The 18,469-nt window shown below is 40.1% G+C and overlaps 2 protein-coding genes and 2 long non-coding RNA genes across 14 annotated transcripts in view; 3 read left to right on the forward strand and 1 right to left on the reverse strand.

Annotated features, from left to right (window-relative positions):
• Positions 1-4,434, forward strand: part of LOC103389709 (interleukin-1 receptor accessory protein-like 1) — a 185,846-nt gene extending 181,412 nt beyond the window's left edge. For all 5 annotated transcript variants that reach the window (XM_017038946.2, XM_008325248.3, XM_017038948.2 and 2 more), the window contains one exon: positions 1,114-4,434. In XM_017038946.2, the coding sequence (XP_016894435.1) occupies positions 1,114-1,844 (731 nt within the window). In that variant the 3' untranslated portion in view covers positions 1,845-4,434. The remainder of the gene's footprint in view (positions 1-1,113) is intronic.
• Positions 4,435-9,423: 4,989 nt separating this feature from the next.
• LOC103389708 (peripheral plasma membrane protein CASK) overlaps positions 9,424-18,469 on the reverse strand; it is a 31,039-nt gene continuing 21,993 nt past the window's right edge. For 3 of the 7 annotated variants that reach the window (XM_008325241.3, XM_008325244.3, XM_017038642.2), the window contains 16 exons: positions 18,296-18,373; positions 17,450-17,530; positions 16,550-16,738; positions 16,396-16,474; positions 16,115-16,200; positions 15,861-15,929; positions 15,701-15,769; positions 15,463-15,498; positions 14,910-14,948; positions 14,320-14,516; positions 14,053-14,168; positions 13,043-13,123; positions 12,862-12,942; positions 12,559-12,761; positions 12,367-12,450; positions 9,424-11,244 (listed from right to left, as the gene is read on the reverse strand). In XM_008325241.3, coding sequence (XP_008323463.1) covers positions 11,068-11,244; positions 12,367-12,450; positions 12,559-12,761; positions 12,862-12,942; positions 13,043-13,123; positions 14,053-14,168; positions 14,320-14,516; positions 14,910-14,948; positions 15,463-15,498; positions 15,701-15,769; positions 15,861-15,929; positions 16,115-16,200; positions 16,396-16,474; positions 16,550-16,738; positions 17,450-17,530; positions 18,296-18,373 — 1,665 coding nt within the window. In that variant the 3' untranslated portion in view covers positions 9,424-11,067. The remainder of the gene's footprint in view (positions 11,245-12,366; positions 12,451-12,558; positions 12,762-12,861; positions 12,943-13,042; positions 13,124-14,052; positions 14,169-14,319; positions 14,517-14,909; positions 14,949-15,462; positions 15,499-15,700; positions 15,770-15,860; positions 15,930-16,114; positions 16,201-16,395; positions 16,475-16,549; positions 16,739-17,449; positions 17,531-18,295; positions 18,374-18,469) is intronic. The other 4 variants (XM_008325245.3, XM_008325247.3, XM_025062793.1 and 1 more) reach the window with 3 other exon arrangements.
• LOC112488109 (uncharacterized) lies at positions 14,041-16,108 on the forward strand. The gene is made up of 3 exons (XR_003051850.1): positions 14,041-14,180; positions 14,286-14,464; positions 15,868-16,108. It is a non-coding gene; the product is annotated as an uncharacterized LOC112488109 (long non-coding RNA).
• On the forward strand, positions 16,661-17,381 carry LOC107989509 (uncharacterized). Its single transcript, XR_001761099.2, has 2 exons — positions 16,661-16,961; positions 17,206-17,381. It is a non-coding gene; the product is annotated as an uncharacterized LOC107989509 (long non-coding RNA).

Consider the following 18,469-nt stretch of genomic DNA (forward strand, 5'->3'; position numbering starts at 1 on the left):
ATATATATATATATATATACTGTCCTTTTCTCACTTCATGCACGCCCTGTTTTATGCTCGAAGGAAAACAGTTGAGTCATGTCATTGTCCTCGTCTGAATATTTGACACAAATGCTGTTGTTAACAGTAACTGGTTTGTTTTAATCAAACCTTTTTGCAGAACTCATCAACAACCACATTAATTATTGTCCAGCCAGAGAGGCTGCACTGGGGGCATTTAATTGATGCATTCAAATGTGTTTGTTTTTTAGCCACATCGCTGCGAGCAGATGTGGACGCACACATGTATTTCCAGACCATCATAATCAAAAGCTCAGGATGGATTTGCAGCACTTTGTTGTTTTACAAATAATCACCGCGTCTCTGAGAAAGAGGAATGAAATCCTTGCAGCTAATGTGTCATCAGGTTCAACAGATTTACTAAGACTCTGCTCAGTTGTTAACATAAAATCAAAGTTCTGCTCAGTAGCTAATTATACCGACTGTGTTTGTTCTATGTTGGAACTTTTCTCTTCTTCTGAGAAAATATACTTTCTTCTATTTTATATTGTTTTGAACATTAACTGAGATTTGACTGAGTTTTAGCTGCTGGGAGGATGTTGTTGGAACAGCAGATCAGTGTAAGGATGAAGTGTCCAGATGTGATGAAATCATACACACACACACACACACACACACACACACACTTCACAGTCTGTGGAGACTGTGATTGATTATTTTTCTAGTTATAGTTTTTTTTTACCTGTTCATTTCCATTATTCTCTGTTTGGATTCCCCTTGATGTAAACATTTTTGATATGTCTTTCATTTTTCCCTAAATCTTATTTCTCATTTTATTTCAGAAGACAAAACAAATCTAAATCTCATCTGAAGGGAATTAGATTTGTTTGTTGTTTGTTGTTTTGTTTTTTTGTTTGTTTTTTTGACATGGCAATGAAAGGTAGATGTCTGCATCTAAAGGTGGATGCAGAGAAAGTCATAAAAAATTCAGTTTCATCACATTTCCATCACCCTCTAGAAAAACCAGAATCATCACACCAACCCACACGTTTGCTTTCAACATGCCAGCTCTCTCACAAACTGTTGTTTCTGGCTCCGTCTCTGTGTGTCCAGCCTACATAGAGGACGTGGCCCGCTGCGTGGACCAAAGCAAACGCCTCATCATAGTCATGACCCCCAGTTACGTCCTGAGGAGGGGGTGGAGCATCTTTGAGCTGGAGACGCGCCTGCGCAACATGCTGGTGACCGGCGAGATCAAGGTCATCCTGATCGAGTGCGCCGAGCTGCGCGGCATCATGAACTACCAGGAGGTGGAGGCCCTCAAACACACCATCAAAATGCTGACGGTCATCAAGTGGCGCGGACCGTCCAGCAACAAGCTCAACTCCAAGTTCTGGAAGCAGCTCATCTACGAGATGCCCTTCAAGCGCATGGAGCCCCTGAGCATCTCCCACGAACAGGTGCTGGACGTCAGCGAGCAGGGCCCCTTCGGTGAGCTTCAGACCGTCTCCGCTATCTCTATGGCCTCAGCAACAACCACCGCCCTGGCGACCACTCACCCTGACCTGCGCTCCACCTTTCACAGCACCTGCCACACCCAGCTGAGGCAGAAACACTATTACCGTAGCTACGACTACGACCTGCGACCCGGCGGAACGCTGCCGCCGATGTCCTCTCTGGGCAGCCAGCACACCTACTGCAACATCCCTATGACGCTGCTCAACGGACAGCAGCGACCGATTACCAAGTCACCAAGGCAGCAGAGCATGGAGGAGGCCCACGGTAACAACGCCATGCTACCACTGCTCCCCAGAGAGACCAGTATATCCAGTGTCATCTGGTGACGGCGGTGGGTCCGTGTGACAACCACCTCCGGGAAATGCTCAGACCCTGACCAAACTAGATCCACGTGAACCCGAGGGCCTCTGAAGTACTCGCCGCTGTTGAGTTTAAACCACTAGGGGTCATGCAGGTGGTGTGGCATCTTTTGGGGTTTTTTTTATAAATGGTCTAATAAGAGCTTTTATTAAAAACTGAACATCAAAAAAATCAAGAAGAACCTTTTTTTTTTAGGTCTGTCTAACCCTTCAAGCCAACACCTATGAATTTACCTGGTATATAAAAGGAAAACAGGGTCCTGTGTAAATATAATATACATTCTATTCTAATTCTTTGTAGCATCAGTGTTTGGAACTTGTTTCTTTTAACTGTTTTTAATCATGATTTGTTTTCCGTTTCTATCCAGCAGCGAAGCAACGGCTGGTGAAGCGTGTGGGTTAAAGCCGTGTTTATCACCATCTTGTTGCTTGTCTTGTTTTCAAAGCTTTTTTTAATTTAATTTAAGTTTATGTTTTTGATGGAAGTTGGAACTGCAAAAATGTGCAGCCTCTGCCAAATGAAAACAATACAGTTTTAGGGGGTGTGAGTAGAAGTGGACTCGACCTGAATATGCAAATGATGGCAAAATAGCGGAAATAAAGGGGGTCAAAGTCCAAACAGTCATCTGTGGAGAAGGTTTGGTCTGTGAAGGTACGAAGAACACGGTGCTAGGCTTCATGTCACATCTTACTTTGAAAGAAAAGAAACTTTGACATTTACCTTAACAGATGATTGAAACCTAATTGTGTGTGTTATTATTTTATGAGAAATAGAGGAAACAAAGTCTATTTTTGTAACAGAGGACTATTTGCTTAGTAAAGCTATAAATATGGAGAAACAGGAGGGAGTGAGGAAACATGGGAAAGTGCGTAAAGTCATGAACAACCATCAGCTGAACACTCGATGGTTCAACTTAATGTTTTTATGCAGAGGTCCCCAACCACTGGGTCCCAGACCAGCATGGCGCCATGAGTCATGTGATTCGAGGATGAAGCATTTTACTGATTATTGGTGCGAAAGTACTTTTTTGATGTAATTGTTGCAATCACAACACACCTCAGGAGCCTCGTCAAAATAAAAGTCTTTGAGGAGTTTTTTCCAAAGACTTTTATTTTGACAAGCCTACAGAGGAAACAGAATACAAATGAACATACACTCATATGACAAACCCTCTCTGCAAAATATTCAGCCAATTGGTGTCTTTATTATTGTTTTATTGATATATGGTTTTATTTTGTCAATTTTCTCTCGCAGCACCTCGACGACTGCTCTGTGAGAATATAGACACAGAACTGATCTGTGGATGAAGCAGGTTGAGGGGCTCTAGTTGAAATAGGAAGAATTTTGACACTTCCCACAGTTGACGGCAGCTCAGCGGGATGTTTTGTAGGTGTTGCAAGTTGACTTGTCAACACAGCAACACCGTCGATGATGTCAGAGCTGACAGAGGAGAGAGAAACTACAACTAGCTTCTTGTCAGTGGCCCAGTTTTTGTTGGGTCAAATGGAGTTTTTCCGGTTCTTTCCAGGCCTGAACTGTTTGATCTTAGATGTAAAATAGCAACAGATAGGGCTTTGACGTCTGATCAATGCTTGACATAGAAGTTTTCCATCAAAAGTCTAACAGTTGTTATCAAGCTAACACTTACTGTACAAGGCCCCACTTCCAGGTCAGTTGGTACAAAGTCAAAACAAAATGGGATAAAAAAAAATAAAAGTTGAAAGCTGGAAGTTTTATTCAACGGGGAAAGGGACAAAGGAAATACTTAGTATTAGTATTTAGTATTAGTAAATTTACCAGGAATATGTTTATACTACACATAATAATATTAAAAATTTTGGACAGAAGCAAATTGCATATTTTTCTTTTCAGTTGTTGGCACATTAAAGAGCTGAGCTGCTCCGTGCTCTGTGGTCTCCTTTGACTGATTCCCCTCTTTATGAATCACCTGCAGGTTTAAGTAAGGGACAGATCTGGACTGCAGGCCGGCCAATCAAACACACTCACTTACAACATTAACAGTAACTAGTGCAGATATTTTCTTTGTCCTTTTTTCTGATGAATAAAGATTCAGATGATTCACCAGTGTAGATTCTAGGCTTTTATTTCTTTTGTTTCACTCTATCTTAAAATGGGGTTGGAAATAAAATATATCATTGAAAACAAATCCTTCTGGTGAATCTGTTAGGAGACTAATGGCTTAAACCAGAGAAGAATGTAGTGAAGATGGAAAATAAATAAATAATGCAGTATTTGAACCTATACAATTAAAAAAATATATTTATATATAAAGTAATGTTAGACCAAAGGAAGACGGAGTGTGGCTGTGTCAGAGCTTTGAAGGCCAACCACACACACAACATTAAAACATCTCCAAATTCACCAGTACTATCAAAATATGCAAATAAATCATTGACAACTTTTATTTCCCCATATCCTCATCAAGAGTTTTAATGATGAGGCTTTGTATTTTTGACCTGGTCTGTGAGCGTGCGTGTGTGTGAGTGTGTGTGTGTGTGAGTGATGACAGTCAGGACCATTGACCATATCTAAACAGATGAGTGACTTGTGATTTTTTTGTGTAAATATTATCAAGAGAAAAAAAAGGTTTTGTGTTTTTGTTTTTTCAGATGAAGACAATCGAGCCATAATCACAAAAAAAGCTGGTCGTTGCTTACAGCGCCTCTGACCGTCCGCCGTTAACTGTTCGACTTCAACTTTGTGAGAAAAAAAAAATCTGATTTGAACAGAGGCTGAGCCGCATTTCTGTTTTTATGAAAATTAATGTTTCTTTGACAGTGATGATGATGATGATGGTGATGGTGATGATGATGTTTTTGAGGATGATGATGGTGATGTTGAATATAATGACACATAGCACAGAATAATTTCAGGCACTTTCCCAACTCTGGAGATGACGTCTCTCCTGTTTCTGATTTATTTTCTAATATGTATCTGCGATGTTCATTAAAAAGAGATACTGTTATTATTATTATTATTAATAATAAAATCACTTTGATGATATTGTGATTCCTCCACGTTGTGTGTGCGTGTGTGTGTGAGTGTATCGACTGACATCGTCATCTGGATTTACTCTTTCATTTAACAGCGGCGTAGTTGCTGATTTTGTTTTGTTTTTTGTTTTTGTTCCTGGCACAAAGAAGCCACAACTCTGCCGACTTTTGCAAAACCTTGAAAAAACAATCAATAACATCTCCGTATTCCATCCAGAGACCTTATTAGAGCAGCGTGGTTCCTAAAATAAGACTAAATCAGCTGAAAAAGGGCAGGGAGATGAGGTTTTAAAACCTCTGTGTCCTTACACACCTCAGGGTACGCTTTGGCTGCAAATGCAAACGTGAACAGCTGCAGCAAGTATTAAAAAAAAATTCTGTTTTCAAAATTCAGTTTCTAAACGCAGGACAGTGACTGGTGTGTGTGTGAAATGTCTGAAAGTGTTTCAGCTGAGTTACCTGTGTCTGCGTCATGTGACACAACTTTGCCGGTGTCAGTACATCTGTCAGGTTTATAGCTCTGAGAAAATAGAAGCTTCTTGTTTTTTTACACGTCTTCTGGCAGTTGAACAATTTCATTTTTTCTTCTTCTCTCTGCTGTGCCTTGGAACTGATGTTGTTTTGCTTCAAAGCTGCGGCCTCTGAGAAAAAAGTCCACAGCAAAGTGTTTTAATTAGCTGTGGAAAAACAACTCCTTTGAGGTCTTGGTCTTCTCAGGTATTTACTGAGTTAAATCGGGGACTTTTGAAGGATTAAACCTAGATGTGGGCTCAAAATAAAAAAAAATAAAAAAAAGAAACCACTCTCTTAGACTGTGATGATTCTGCAGCAGGCGATTAGTTTTTGTCTTTCTGTTGACAAACTTGTCCTGTTGAAAAACTATAAAATTATTTTATTTTATTTAACATTTCATTAAAGAGTATTATGGAGTTATTATGGCATTTTATGTATCAGCATGTAGCTTTTCTCACATTGCCTGTAGGTGGTGCTAGATACCCATTTAAAAGACTTACTCAATCACTCTTACACACTGGTGCATTGCTTTATATAAATTCAATCATGTAAACTGGTCATACTTTTTCCACGAGAAAAATAGAAAATCATTTAAAGCGGTCACTCTTATCCACAGTGATATCGAGCTAAGTAGTGGCACCACATCGAGAGCTGTAGCATTTCACCAAAACAAGGCTAAGGTAACGCTGCTAACACACTCAGTCGGTCATCTCCTCCAGGCTTTACAAGCAGATGTGAATCTTGTGAGTTGCGTTACTGCCATCTACTGGGTGTATTTTTGTGTAGCAAAAACTTTAACCTAAACCACCTCCAAATCAGTGTCAACAGGAAGGCAACGGTAGAAAACGTTACTGGTGTTAGCAGAATGAAACACGGTTCGTTTTGTGTTTGTTTTATCTTTTAAAATGTCACAGTGCATTCCATAAAAGTATAGATTAAAAAAGAAATAATAATATTTTAAGTTTTTTTGTTTTGAAGGCCATATATTGCAGTTAAGGGAGGTGCCATGTTTTACTTAGAAGAGATGTAACGTCCAAACAAATAAAAATATTAAATATTAAAAGAAAATTAAAAAAAACAATTTAGTAATTCTCCTAAGCCATTTTTAACTATATGAATATTTACAGACTGACAAACGTCATTACAAATATATGTTATTAAATTGGTATCTACAAGGGAAATGATTGCTAATGGGACTTGTTTTAGTTGTTTTAGTTTTTTGAATGTCTTAAATTGTTTCATCAATTGATTGTCCCATCAATGCTCCGGTGTCTGACTATCCTCTCCATCATATGCCAAACATTTTTAATAAATACCTGCAGTAATTTAGCATCAAACACCTCACATTTCACAGCATGACTACAGAGGACACACCAGAGGAAACAAGCCGTCAGTCAGTCAGTCAGTCAGTCAGTCAGTCAGTCAGTCAGTCAGTCAATCAGTCAGTCAGTCAGTCAGTCAGTCAATCAGTCAGTCAGTCACCTCAGCCATGTCTTTAACATAAAGCTATGTTTGAACAATGAGTAAAGAGGCCAGATGTTTGTCTCTGTGCTGTGTGGATGTGTCGCCATATGGTGTGTGTGTGGGTGTGTGTGTTTGTCTACACAAGCAGGGGTGTGTTGTGGTTTCTCCTCAAATAAAATCATCTTCACTTCATTACTGTGTCACAGAGCAATGAGCTCCCAGAACGGAAGAAGGAAGAGAAGGAGAGAGGAGTAGATGGGAGGAGGAGAGGTTGGAGAGCATGTCAGGCTAGGAGCTACATCCACTGAACTAACACAAACACACACACACACACACACACACACACACACACACCATTACTCACTATAGCAAGGTATACCATGCTCCTTCATGTCCCACAGGGCCTTGTTACTGAGAGCTTCTTGCACTGTGTCCTGTGTGAGTGTGACATGACTTCCAGTGTGTGTTTGTGTGTGTGTGTATTAAATTGAAGAAGGCAAAAGTATTTGGAAAAGGGATGCAGGCGGCTGTTAGCCCAGTTCTGGAGAGTAGTTCTGGATTTATCACACTTCAGCATGGAATAATTGCTTGGTTTTAATGCATGTGTGTGTGTGTGTGTTGTGTGTGTAAGTTTAATGCTCCAAGGATACTGGTCACTGACTGAGCAAGGACTTTCATTTTTAATTCCTCTATTTTTAAAGAAAAAGCAGGCAAGCCTTTCTGAATGACTCTACAGTATAAACATAGATCATGTCGTCTTTCCACCTGCAGGGATTTAAGGGTAAATTGGATTAAATGTAGTTGGATTGCCTTGGTTAATAAATGCATAAATTTTTTTTTCAAATTTTAAATCTGCATTTTGCATTCAAGTCTAATGATCTGTGCTGCTGTACACCTCTAGCAAAGTCTTTATTACTGCTTGTTATTTATTACCCCTAAATGCAACACTGACACTAAGATTGTCACCACAAATATTCTTTAAATTTACTGCCATATAAATGTTTTTATAACTTACAATAATCAGTGTCCCCCAGGGGTGAGCTAAGATCAGCTGTTCTTCGATGGGTTCAAACGGCAACTCGTCTCATTACATAACTGCCACCTACTGACTCTGTTTACGACAACATCTCCACTAAGAAGTCTGCAAAATCCACTGACTGTTTGAAATATGGCCGCGCAGAGGTAACGCAGTCATTACGCAGTAAATGCCGCCATCTGCTGGGCCAACTTTCTCTCAGCAGTTTGTGAAGCTTTGGGAGCTGATCATGTAAAATAAAATCAAACAAATATTTTGAAGTTTAAATGTTTTTTGTCCTGTGGCTCTTTGGTTTTACACTGATGTATTAATTCCTAATACACACCCTAGCTAATAATTTATTTTTTCCTTAAGAAAGCATCCGGGTCATGGAGCACAAAGTGGAGTCGTGAGGCTGCCGGCTGCTGCGAGTTTGTTTTACTGTCTACGTCGAGGCGGCGCAATGAAACCATCCAGGTATGCTGATTAAAGCTTTGAATTTCTCATCTTAAACTCACTGATATAATCCAGTTCAGTATGACTGAGAACGCTTACTGTTGCTGGGAATGCATTTCTGGTTCTTTACATTTGATTAAATGCTTGACAATGTAAAAAAAGAAAACGGGTGGTGAAGATTTACTGCAGGTACGAACAGGTTTCTCAATATGTGGTGCTGTGTTGCTGGCTGAACCAGGACCTTTTTTTTAATTGAAACCCGATTGGCTGATATGACCTGAACAAACGGCCACGTAATAAAAAAGTATTGGAAAATACCTCTATCTGATGTTTAGAGACAATTTACTAGGTTTTAAATTTGACCTTTTACCTCATTGGTTCCCAAAGAGTGAGAAAGGCCCCCCCTAGGGGATGTATGGCTATTGCAGGGGGTTTTGGCAATGCAAATTCATTTAAATTCGAATAGTATCGTTATTTGTCCTACAGTGGGGTAGTTACAGTTACAAAGAATTACCGTTTTGAACAACAGGTGAAGTGATGAACACAGCTGTTGCTACTGCTGTTTATGTGGCTGACTGGGTTGGTGTGCTTGCCTTAAAACAAGAAGAAACAATCTGGTTGAAACCCTGACTGTAACCGATGGTTTCTCTGTACTGAGTTGTGTTCTCTGTGCAAACACCTGCGGTTAACAGCTGACCTGACCTTGAAAACACCTGCGGTTAACAGCTGACCTGAGCTGACCTTAGTGATCTGCTCATGCTGACACTCCTGCTGCTGGACAAACTTTCTTTGCAGGGGTGGGGATGGTGGGATGGGAGGGATGCTCACAGCTAAGAATGTTTCCAAACGTGCAATACTTCATAAAAACTGGACCGATACTTCCAGGTTGGAGAAGATTAGTTTTAATAGCTACACTCTTGACACTTTTAGTAAAAGCATCTGGGAGACTCTGTAATGGTTTTGGGCTGTGTTTCAGCCAGTGCAGACAGCCACTCTGCTCCTGGCACTGATTGAAAACACCTAAAATAATTTGCAAATGTGCATCTGTGACATTTGTGGTATGAGAAAAACACGACAAGGCAGTTTACTTTAAACACATAAAAGGAAATATATTTTTTTAAAAACCAAATAACAAAAAACAACAACATTTTCATACAGAAGAGCTGCTTTAGTCATTTGCAGAGGTCATTTACACAGGACTTCAAATGATCAACTTTACCTGAAGTGGCACAACAGCAGCAACAAGCACTACACGGTTTGTCATTTATTTATTCTTTTTTTTTTTGTATTTATTTTCTTTTTTAAAACAATCATTCAAGCTTTGACTGATGTGTCTTGCGTACCGGGGAGTGGCGTGCCACGTCTGGTAAAGCATGAAAATGTCATGTCACATACTGAGCTTCTTTTCGAGGGTTAATATTAATAATATACACTGGCTCTTGGTTTGAGTTCACTCGAATGACGTACGCACCACTGAAACATTAATACACAAAATTGGAGTTTTATTTTCTCTCCCTCATTTTTTTTTTCTCCGGAGACGACAGTAAACAGTTCCAGAAGCGTGGCTGCAGGATTGGAATCTTTGCACTTTTCCTTCCCAACACAACCACAGGAACACTTGACTTTTTTTATGGCCCTTTTTCTGAGGAGGGGGGGAAAGAAAGCGGCTGTTGTGACTCGCGGCCCTGCAGAAACAGGACTGTGCATAGGTGTTTCCTACTCACTTCAGATGCAGAACATTTTTTTCTTTTGTGTGTTTTCCCCCTAATGTCAGGAGCCATTTGTTATCGACGCTGTGCTTTTCTCAAGCTTTTCATTCTTCTTCATTGTTGTGCAAAAAATATGAGATGTAAACAAAGAACAGAGATTTCCAAGCAGGAAGTAGGGAAACGATGCTGAGGAGGAGAGGATTGAAAGATTCGTTGTAGCTCCTCAAACAAACTGTCAGGCACAGGAGGGACACACCGTGGGAGGGGGAAAAAAATCAGGAGTCAGGAGAGAGACTGAGAGAGAGGAAGTAAGAAACTGCCAAGTTTCCTGTGCTTTTTTTTCTTTTCTTTTTAATTTCCTGACTCTCTAACGTGAGGAAGTCACTTGTTGCCACTGTGGCAGCTTCCCATGTGCTTCAAAGTTTCAAAATCGGAAGAAGAGAGTTTTTTTTCTCTTTTTTTTTTTGGACAGAGAGGGAACATTTAAGTACCACATGAAGTTCCTTAAGAGGTCAGCACACGTTCCCACCCTCACACACAGGCACCCACGTAGACTGATTTATAGTCATGCTCACTATTGCCTTCATTATTACCTTTTAGAAAAACAAAAAGAAAAGTACAAAAAAATGTCTACCACACTGTTCCTCCATTGCAGAGCCTTTAACTAACAAGTGGACAGAACCTTATCACTTTTCTTCCATCATTTATATTTATATATATATATATAATATATATATATTTATAGGTATGTATATATATGTACACATTGATATGCCTTTTAGGCTGTAGAGGAAATAAGAAGATGAGGACAGGGGGCGGGACAAAGATTTCAATTCTTCACTTCCCTCTATATCCACCAGTTCATCTACAGATGTGTGTGGTTCTGATGTGTTAGAGGGTAAGACAGGGGCGATGTCTGAACAAAAGGTTAGCATCCATGTTGGATCACAGATGACCGTTGAGGGTTGTTGTTGTTGTTGTTGTTGTTGTGGACGGAGTGGCCACTGTGGAGTGTGTGTCAGTACACCCAGGAGACAGGCACCCACTGCGGGGTGGTGGACACCAGGTCCACAGCTTCCTCCAGCAGGCGGATGGTGTCGTCAATCTCGTTGTTTATGATGGTTTGGTCGAAGTAGTGGGTGTAGGTTCGCTGTAGCATCTCAGACTCCTTCTGAAGCCGCTGGAGAGAGTCATCCTGAGAGCAAGACAGACCAGAGAGAGCTCAGCGTGTGACGTCATTACTGCTGTCATTAAACTATGTCTAGAAATGCAAGAGAAATTCAGATGTGTAGTTTGGTGATTCCCTTAAACCTACAGTATGTGGATCAGTTAAAAAGACCACTTTACCACTGAAGGTGGCCTTGTGGACAATCCAGCTGTCAATCACATACAATGTTTTGTCATTTTCAACTCTCTGTCTCCTTGTCTGTTTATCATCCAGAAAGTGACATAACGGTAACATCCAAACTACAGCATTATTCGTGATTCGTGGTTGTTCAAAAGGGGTGTCCATGACCCTAAAGTTGTCCACAAAAAAGCTCTGCCTGGAGTCTGGGAAAAGTCTTAATGATTGGACGATGTTTTATATTTTATTTAAGTATAAGTTATTATTACATTTTTGCGTCCAAATAGATTAATGAAAGCAGAAAATGGTGTCTTTTAGGTGGAAATTTATGCCTGAGCTGGGCCCTGTAGTCAGTCAGGTTTGTTTCTATCCAAAAATACTTTTTAGGGTTAAATATTGTATTTTAACTTGTGGTTTAAGGGGATACTCATAAAAGTCTTTAACACATACTAGACAAATACTAGCTCTATACACTTTACAAGTCCCAAGTCAGTACTTACAGGAAGTTTCCTGCACCACTTTGGAAGCTTGCATGCAAATGGAAAAAAAACCGTGCCGAAGAAAATACAAAGACATGTAAAGCAAACGGCACGCATGCAGTGACAGAAAACACAAATGCAGAAACGTCTTCACGTGGAGTGTTTTTTTTTCGTATTTGAATTCAACATTCAACAAAATCTTAAATCAGATTAATCAGATGGATTTATTATTGTTGTTATTATCTATATATCTATAATAATCATTTTATATATTTGCATACAGTGATTATTGTTGTTTCTAATAGAATCCAAGAAAATAATCAAAGCATTAATCAATTACAACTCAATAACTGCTCTATATTTAGGTGCAGAAGTATGTGAATTCAAACTCCACTCCCAGTGTGACAGAAGGATGTATTGTAAGTTCATGCAGGTTTTGTTAGTTATGGAGAGGAGAGCAATAAAAAAAACAGAGGAGTTTGGAAGTCCATACCTCAGTCAGGCTAGGGGTGATGGTAGGGGCTCCGATAAAAACGACGTACGGAGCAAACTCAGCTGTCCTCAGGATCTTCAGAGCCTGATGAGAAGCACATGTTTGTTTTTTTTACACAATATGACCAAAAAGTACAAAAACTGCAACATCATAGGAATAATACTATTTCTTTTTATCTACAGTATTTGTTACCTGTGGTTCCACATCCAGGATAGAGATCATTCCTTGTGTATGGATCTGTCTGATGGTCTCCAGTCTGGTGCCATACATGGCGTCCTCGTGGCTGCCATACTCCAGGTAATCATTATTACTGATGTCCTGCATCATCTGGTCATGTGACACAAAATAGTAGTTCTTTCCATTCTCCTCATCCTTCTTGGGGGGTCGTGTTGTGTCTGACAGTCAGAGGAGCGATTTATTATTTTTGAATGTTTTAATTGGTCATTTTTGTCATCATTGTGGGTGTGCTATTGTGAATGTATGTGTTCTTCTTACGGGGGATGGGGTATGCGAACCGATCTGGATGTTTGGTGATGAGCGTGTTCTTGATGTGCCTCCTGCCAACGCCGTGAGCACCTGAATGAAAAGTAGAAATGGTGATGTTTAACATTATCTTCATAAAAAACAATGATCATATGATAAAAACAGGTAAATTAAATAAGGTTTGTTTTCATACCGAGCAAAACCAGTGTTTTTCTCTTGAATGACGGCACCCTGACCACCTCCTCATAGGTCACCAGGTCTAGTTGGTCAAAAACTGCAGGATAGATAGAACTCATTAGGTTGCGTAGAGTCAGATGAAATACAAACAAGATGGATCAAGTAAATGTGACAGAAAAGACAACCTGAGCCTCCAAGTTAAAACAAAAAAATCACTCAACTAAGACTTACTTCATTGTTTTTGTCACTTTGTGATTATGATTTATATATTAATGTTATTTTTAATAATGGGACATAGTTTATGGGATGGGAATGTAAATATTTGACTAGAATTACATATGTAGTTACAGTATGTAGTTAAACTTTAAAAAAGGAGGTTACAGTATTTCTGATTTCCTCCATTTACTATTAGCCCGAACACTTGTTGTGTGTGTTGTTTTTTATACATTGGCACAATAACCGATCCCCAAAGTAACAACAGAATGTATCACCATGTAAAGCAGTGTTGAATTACACTGACAACCACAGTCATCATATAAAAGTCAAGAAGACATTAGGAGGAGGAGGAGGAGGAGGACGTCGCAAAAGCAAGTATAAAAGAGGAGGAAGAAGAGAGAAGCTGGACAGCAGCTTTGTGCAGTTACTTACATGCAGCCACACCAGTGGGTAAGAGACAGCATGGAATATGGACAAAGGGTGGGAAAGTGGACTAGTTAATATAAAACCAGACATCATAAATAAAACACAGACAACAAATTAAACACACATTTGAAACAGTTAAAAAGCACTTTGTTATAACAGTGTTAGTTAGGCAGCAGTGGGACAGGGGTGGAGGGCAGGGTGTCTCTCAGATGGAGGGGCTCAAAGGAGCGTGCAGCCATTGGACAGACTGGACAATATGGAGGTGTTCAGGTCACTGCAGGACCTTCTGGAGCAGGTATTTCAATTGTACTACAGTTTCTCCTGTGACGACAGCTTTTGATAGTCTTGCAATCCCAGTAAACTTTAAAATGTTTGACTGCTCACCTGCGTTGTGCTTGGCCAGGTATTTGTCTTTGTACTGTTTCTTCTTTTTGCCAAACCAGGTGCAACTTGCCTGCTGCTCCTGCTTGGTCTTCTCCATTGCAATGCAGGCAACGCGCCTAAAAGCAGAGGTATAGACTCTGAGTGTGTGACCTTTTTTTGGATTTACAATCATTTTAAAGTGTGAGTCGTTTCAGTTTGAAGATACTTATTTAAGACACTTCTTTTTCACACAGCACTGAAAACGGCTGTCAAACAACATTCACTCACCACTCCTGCAGCTCAGGTGATGGGATGAGACCGGCTGTGCCATTCTTGGTGTTTTCCAGCTTCCCCTGCCACCAGTTGTGGTCGTCTTTGGAGATGATCTGAATTATGTCCCCCACCTGGAAGCGAATGCCTGCTTCCTTGCACGGTATGAGGTCGTCCTTGGCAGGGTCATACTCAAACTGTGCTCGGACATAGATCTGTTGCAGGCCAGGACAAATGAGACAAAAACATTTGCCAAAAAAGGGACATAAATCTGCATACACTGAAATAATGGTGGACATCGAAGTAACAAGAACACATGGGAAAACACAACAGGAAAAGCCGCTAAGACACGGAGTGTATAGAAACACAGGCTGGAAATCAGGCAGAAGCTGAAAAAAGCACAGATACAAAGAGCAGACGATGTGCTTTTCCCTGGTACCTCTGCAGGCACACGTGTTAACGACGACTGGTGAGCAGATCTATTTTTTTGTAGCCAGTGATGAAGCCTGGAGCAACTAGCATGAGATCTTGCTAAGACTAGAGGGACAGTGAAGTGAAAGGGGTGGTTGGATCTACTGTTACAGAGGGTCCATGTAGAGACATCTTACCTTGATGGACAATTTGTCCTTGATAGTAGATCTGGAGATCTATGGGGTTGAGAGTATCACACACACACTTACACATAAATCATGCAGCAGAAATGTAGAGGGGAGAGGGTGTGAACAAAGGAAAGGGAACAGGATGGACCAACACTAGATATGGTATGACTATGATACAGTTTTAAACACTTTTTTGTGCTTCAAAGGCTGAAGAACAAAAACAAGTTTTATTTTGAGTGATATCTTCAGGCAGAAAAAACATGCAACAAACATAAATATAATCAACACTAACAAAGAAGGTTAAAAATTGGGAATTAGTAGTTTATTGTTGCTCAGATGGTGCTCTGCGAAGCCCAAACATTCACCAAAAGAAATCATCAATGACGTCCAGACGGAAGCAAACCATAGTTCTGGCCAATAATACTAGGTTCTAAGGGATGGATGAGGGAAATCCAACTCATGCAGCCTCAGTTGTAGAGAGACAACTCATGACCTGTTTACTGATGGTTCAGACAATAAAACTGGGAGTGCAGTTTTGTTTTAAAGGAGCAGGAAACCTCACCTGACGGCCTTTAGGCTGAATTGTCGATGGCAGGTCCTGAGAAAAGAAACAATATGCTTAAACATTTGTGATTGTTGCTTATTTAAGGAAGCAGAAACAACATTTTAAACAATTGATTTTAATTGTGGATGATATAGTTTTAAGGTACAAACACTTGACCTTCATGCAATGTAACAATAGGTTCTTTATTGCCATCAATGAATGAAGTAAACACTGTATATCTATCTATTTAATGTACCAGGATGGAGCTGGTAACACTGGCGTGTCCGTTGGCAGGAGACTCTCTGGAAACATCCGGAGACTCTTTCTGTAGCAGGAATAAAAAAGCAGGATGAAAAATCGTTTTAGTGAATAATCTGCAGAAATAAAACAGAAATGTTTTTGTCTGCGTGTCTCACCTCACAGGACATGGACTGGGACCTGTAACTGGGCACAATCTTGAAGGTGATACTTCCTCTCATCTCCCTCTGTGGGTAAGGTAAAAAGAAGATTGATTAAACAGAGACACTGAGAGCAGACAAATGTAAACATTTAGGCCTCTACAACTATAGAGATTTAAAATCCTACAGCTTAGAAGTGAATGAATGACTTTGCAGTCCTGGTATAAATGCTATTACCTAATAGATTTTTTTAAATAGTGTGTCAAACCCACCAGCATCTTTTGCAGCTGCTCTACCGTCTGATTGGCCACACTGATGCCATTAATCTCCCTGATCTCATCTCCGACATGCAGAGTCCCTGTCGTATGAGAAAAAATAAATTAATGACAAAGAGGAGACTCATGGATAATGAAACATCAGTGTTTTGTAAAGATGAGCCTGGTTTATTCCTGGGAATGATTGAGACAACGACAAGTACAAATTGTTCCTATATGCCTTTTTTACATAAAAAAAAGGTTAAGACAGTGGGTAAGTTAGTGGAGTGTGTTCTCACCTTGTCGATGAATCATGCCACCGTGCATGATGCGTGCCACAATACAATGGTTAAGCTCATTCATTTTTAGAGTGATGCCCTGGAAGACAGAAAACAGAGGGTTAAACTAAACCACACAACAGGCAGGCGGACGTTACATTGTATGTTCACGCACCATAGGCTCATCTGTGTTCTTCTGAAACTGGACCAGGCGAACCCTGGTGACATTTTCCAGGTCCATGTCCCCGCTGGTGCTATCTGGGGAATCTCCGTTAAGGTAGGGTGAAGTAGGTGGGGGTGTCACCCTCAAGGCCTCATCGCTGTAGACTTCATGGGCCACAACATCGTGGGTCTGCAGTAGAGCCTGGTTGTATGGACAGAATAAGACCTGATGATGATCCAAGTATAAAAACAATCTCCCAGCTCTACGACAGTTTATCAAAAACCCTTCACTCTTTTTAACCTTTCCCCTTTGCTCTTTTTATATCAGAATCCATCTTAGCAGCTCACTGTTAAAAGTCTGCAGTTTGAGAGCAGAGGGACTAATGGACTGACCCACACCTCGACTGTTACCACTGTCAACACTAGTAAGTGTCACACACACTGATTCAACAGAGGCAAAACCCAATATCCAACATTTAGCTGAAAACGCACAACCAGAGCAATCAAACAAAAAGGAAAAAAATAAAGTGTCGCAGAAATAACATTCATTATCAAAACTGATATCACAAAATAAATTAAATTAAAAAGAATGCCAGCACTGTTCTTCAGCTTCATGCAGCAGTTCCCATATCTATCTAGCTGAATCCTTTCACTTCTCTGTTCCTGCAGAAGTCCTAACACGTGGCCCATACCTACGTCTGCTTAGCTCCCGTCGTGTGTGACCATGCCTGTCTGAGTTCTCACCAAGGCTCAGGTGTTAAGCAGCTTTGTGGTCAAAGGAGTAACATCGGCTGAGAATAACATCTCTAACACAGTGGGTGCTGATGTCACACCATGAGGCAAGATTTGTATCTGCACACCAACCTGATCCAATGACACATGTACAGTAAGAGCTGAGTTTGCTTTTCTCTACCATGAAATGAGGCTGTGTGAGGATCCTCCTGAGCTCTTTGGCCTCCATGTTCTCTGGGTAACAGGCAATGGTGTCCAGCACCTAATGTGGAATGCGATAAAGACAAAATATTATTTATATAACATTCTAGATTATCTCTTTGGTGGTCTTAAAGTAATGAGTGTTGCGAGTGTTAAGAAGTAGACAACATGGGGTACTAAAAATCCCAGCCCACGTTCCATCAAATGCAGTAATTATTCAGTGTTTCTTTGGCCAGCATATGGCAATAGAACTGAACTATAAAGGCTCACTGATAAGTAGCAATGTGGGAGATTTATTTCAGGCATCTCTGTCTATGAACACAGTAGGAGAAAGATGGTGTGTGAATCTGTGTAGTTGAGTTAAAACATAGGGCTGCTCTGCCCAGTGTCTCACTGAGATCACAGGTAGAATCATCCAGAGCTCAGCTGTGAATCATGTTGTTGAATGTCTGATATTATTCTGCCATGGGTCTGAACATGCAATGGTTTATTCAATTATAGGTGTTTGAAGTGAAAGTATCATTGTTAAGGGATGGTAAATTGGTTGAATTCATTATTTATTCATGCCAAATGAAGTCGAGTCAATTTTACTATTGTCTTAATGATCTTTTCAATGACTGATCAATGAAAAAAATAATTGAGTTGAAATGACCTCCTCCATACATAAACCAATGACCGTACCGTATACATGAATATGTCAATATTGAAATGATAAATGATGAATAAATCGTGTGTCTTTAGTTTGATGTTAATAATCATACAGTCAAACTAAGGACAGGGAGCCTTTAGTTTGACTGTACGATTTACAGCAGCATTATTTGCTCACCTCTTTAGCTCTCTGAACTCCATCACTTGGAGGATTCCTGATCTGAGGAGATGACCTCGTATTGATTTTGTCATAAAGCTGAAACCAAAAAACAAACAAATACATACAGTTAAAAAAATCCTTAGAAGGAATAGCAACTACAAAGTCTTCTTTCTCCTAAACTTCAACTGGCTC

The sequence above is a fragment of the Cynoglossus semilaevis genome, chromosome 14, assembly GCF_000523025.1.
Source record: "Cynoglossus semilaevis isolate Cse_v1.0 chromosome 14, Cse_v1.0, whole genome shotgun sequence".
Classification (NCBI taxonomy): Eukaryota; Metazoa; Chordata; class Actinopteri; order Pleuronectiformes; family Cynoglossidae; genus Cynoglossus; species Cynoglossus semilaevis.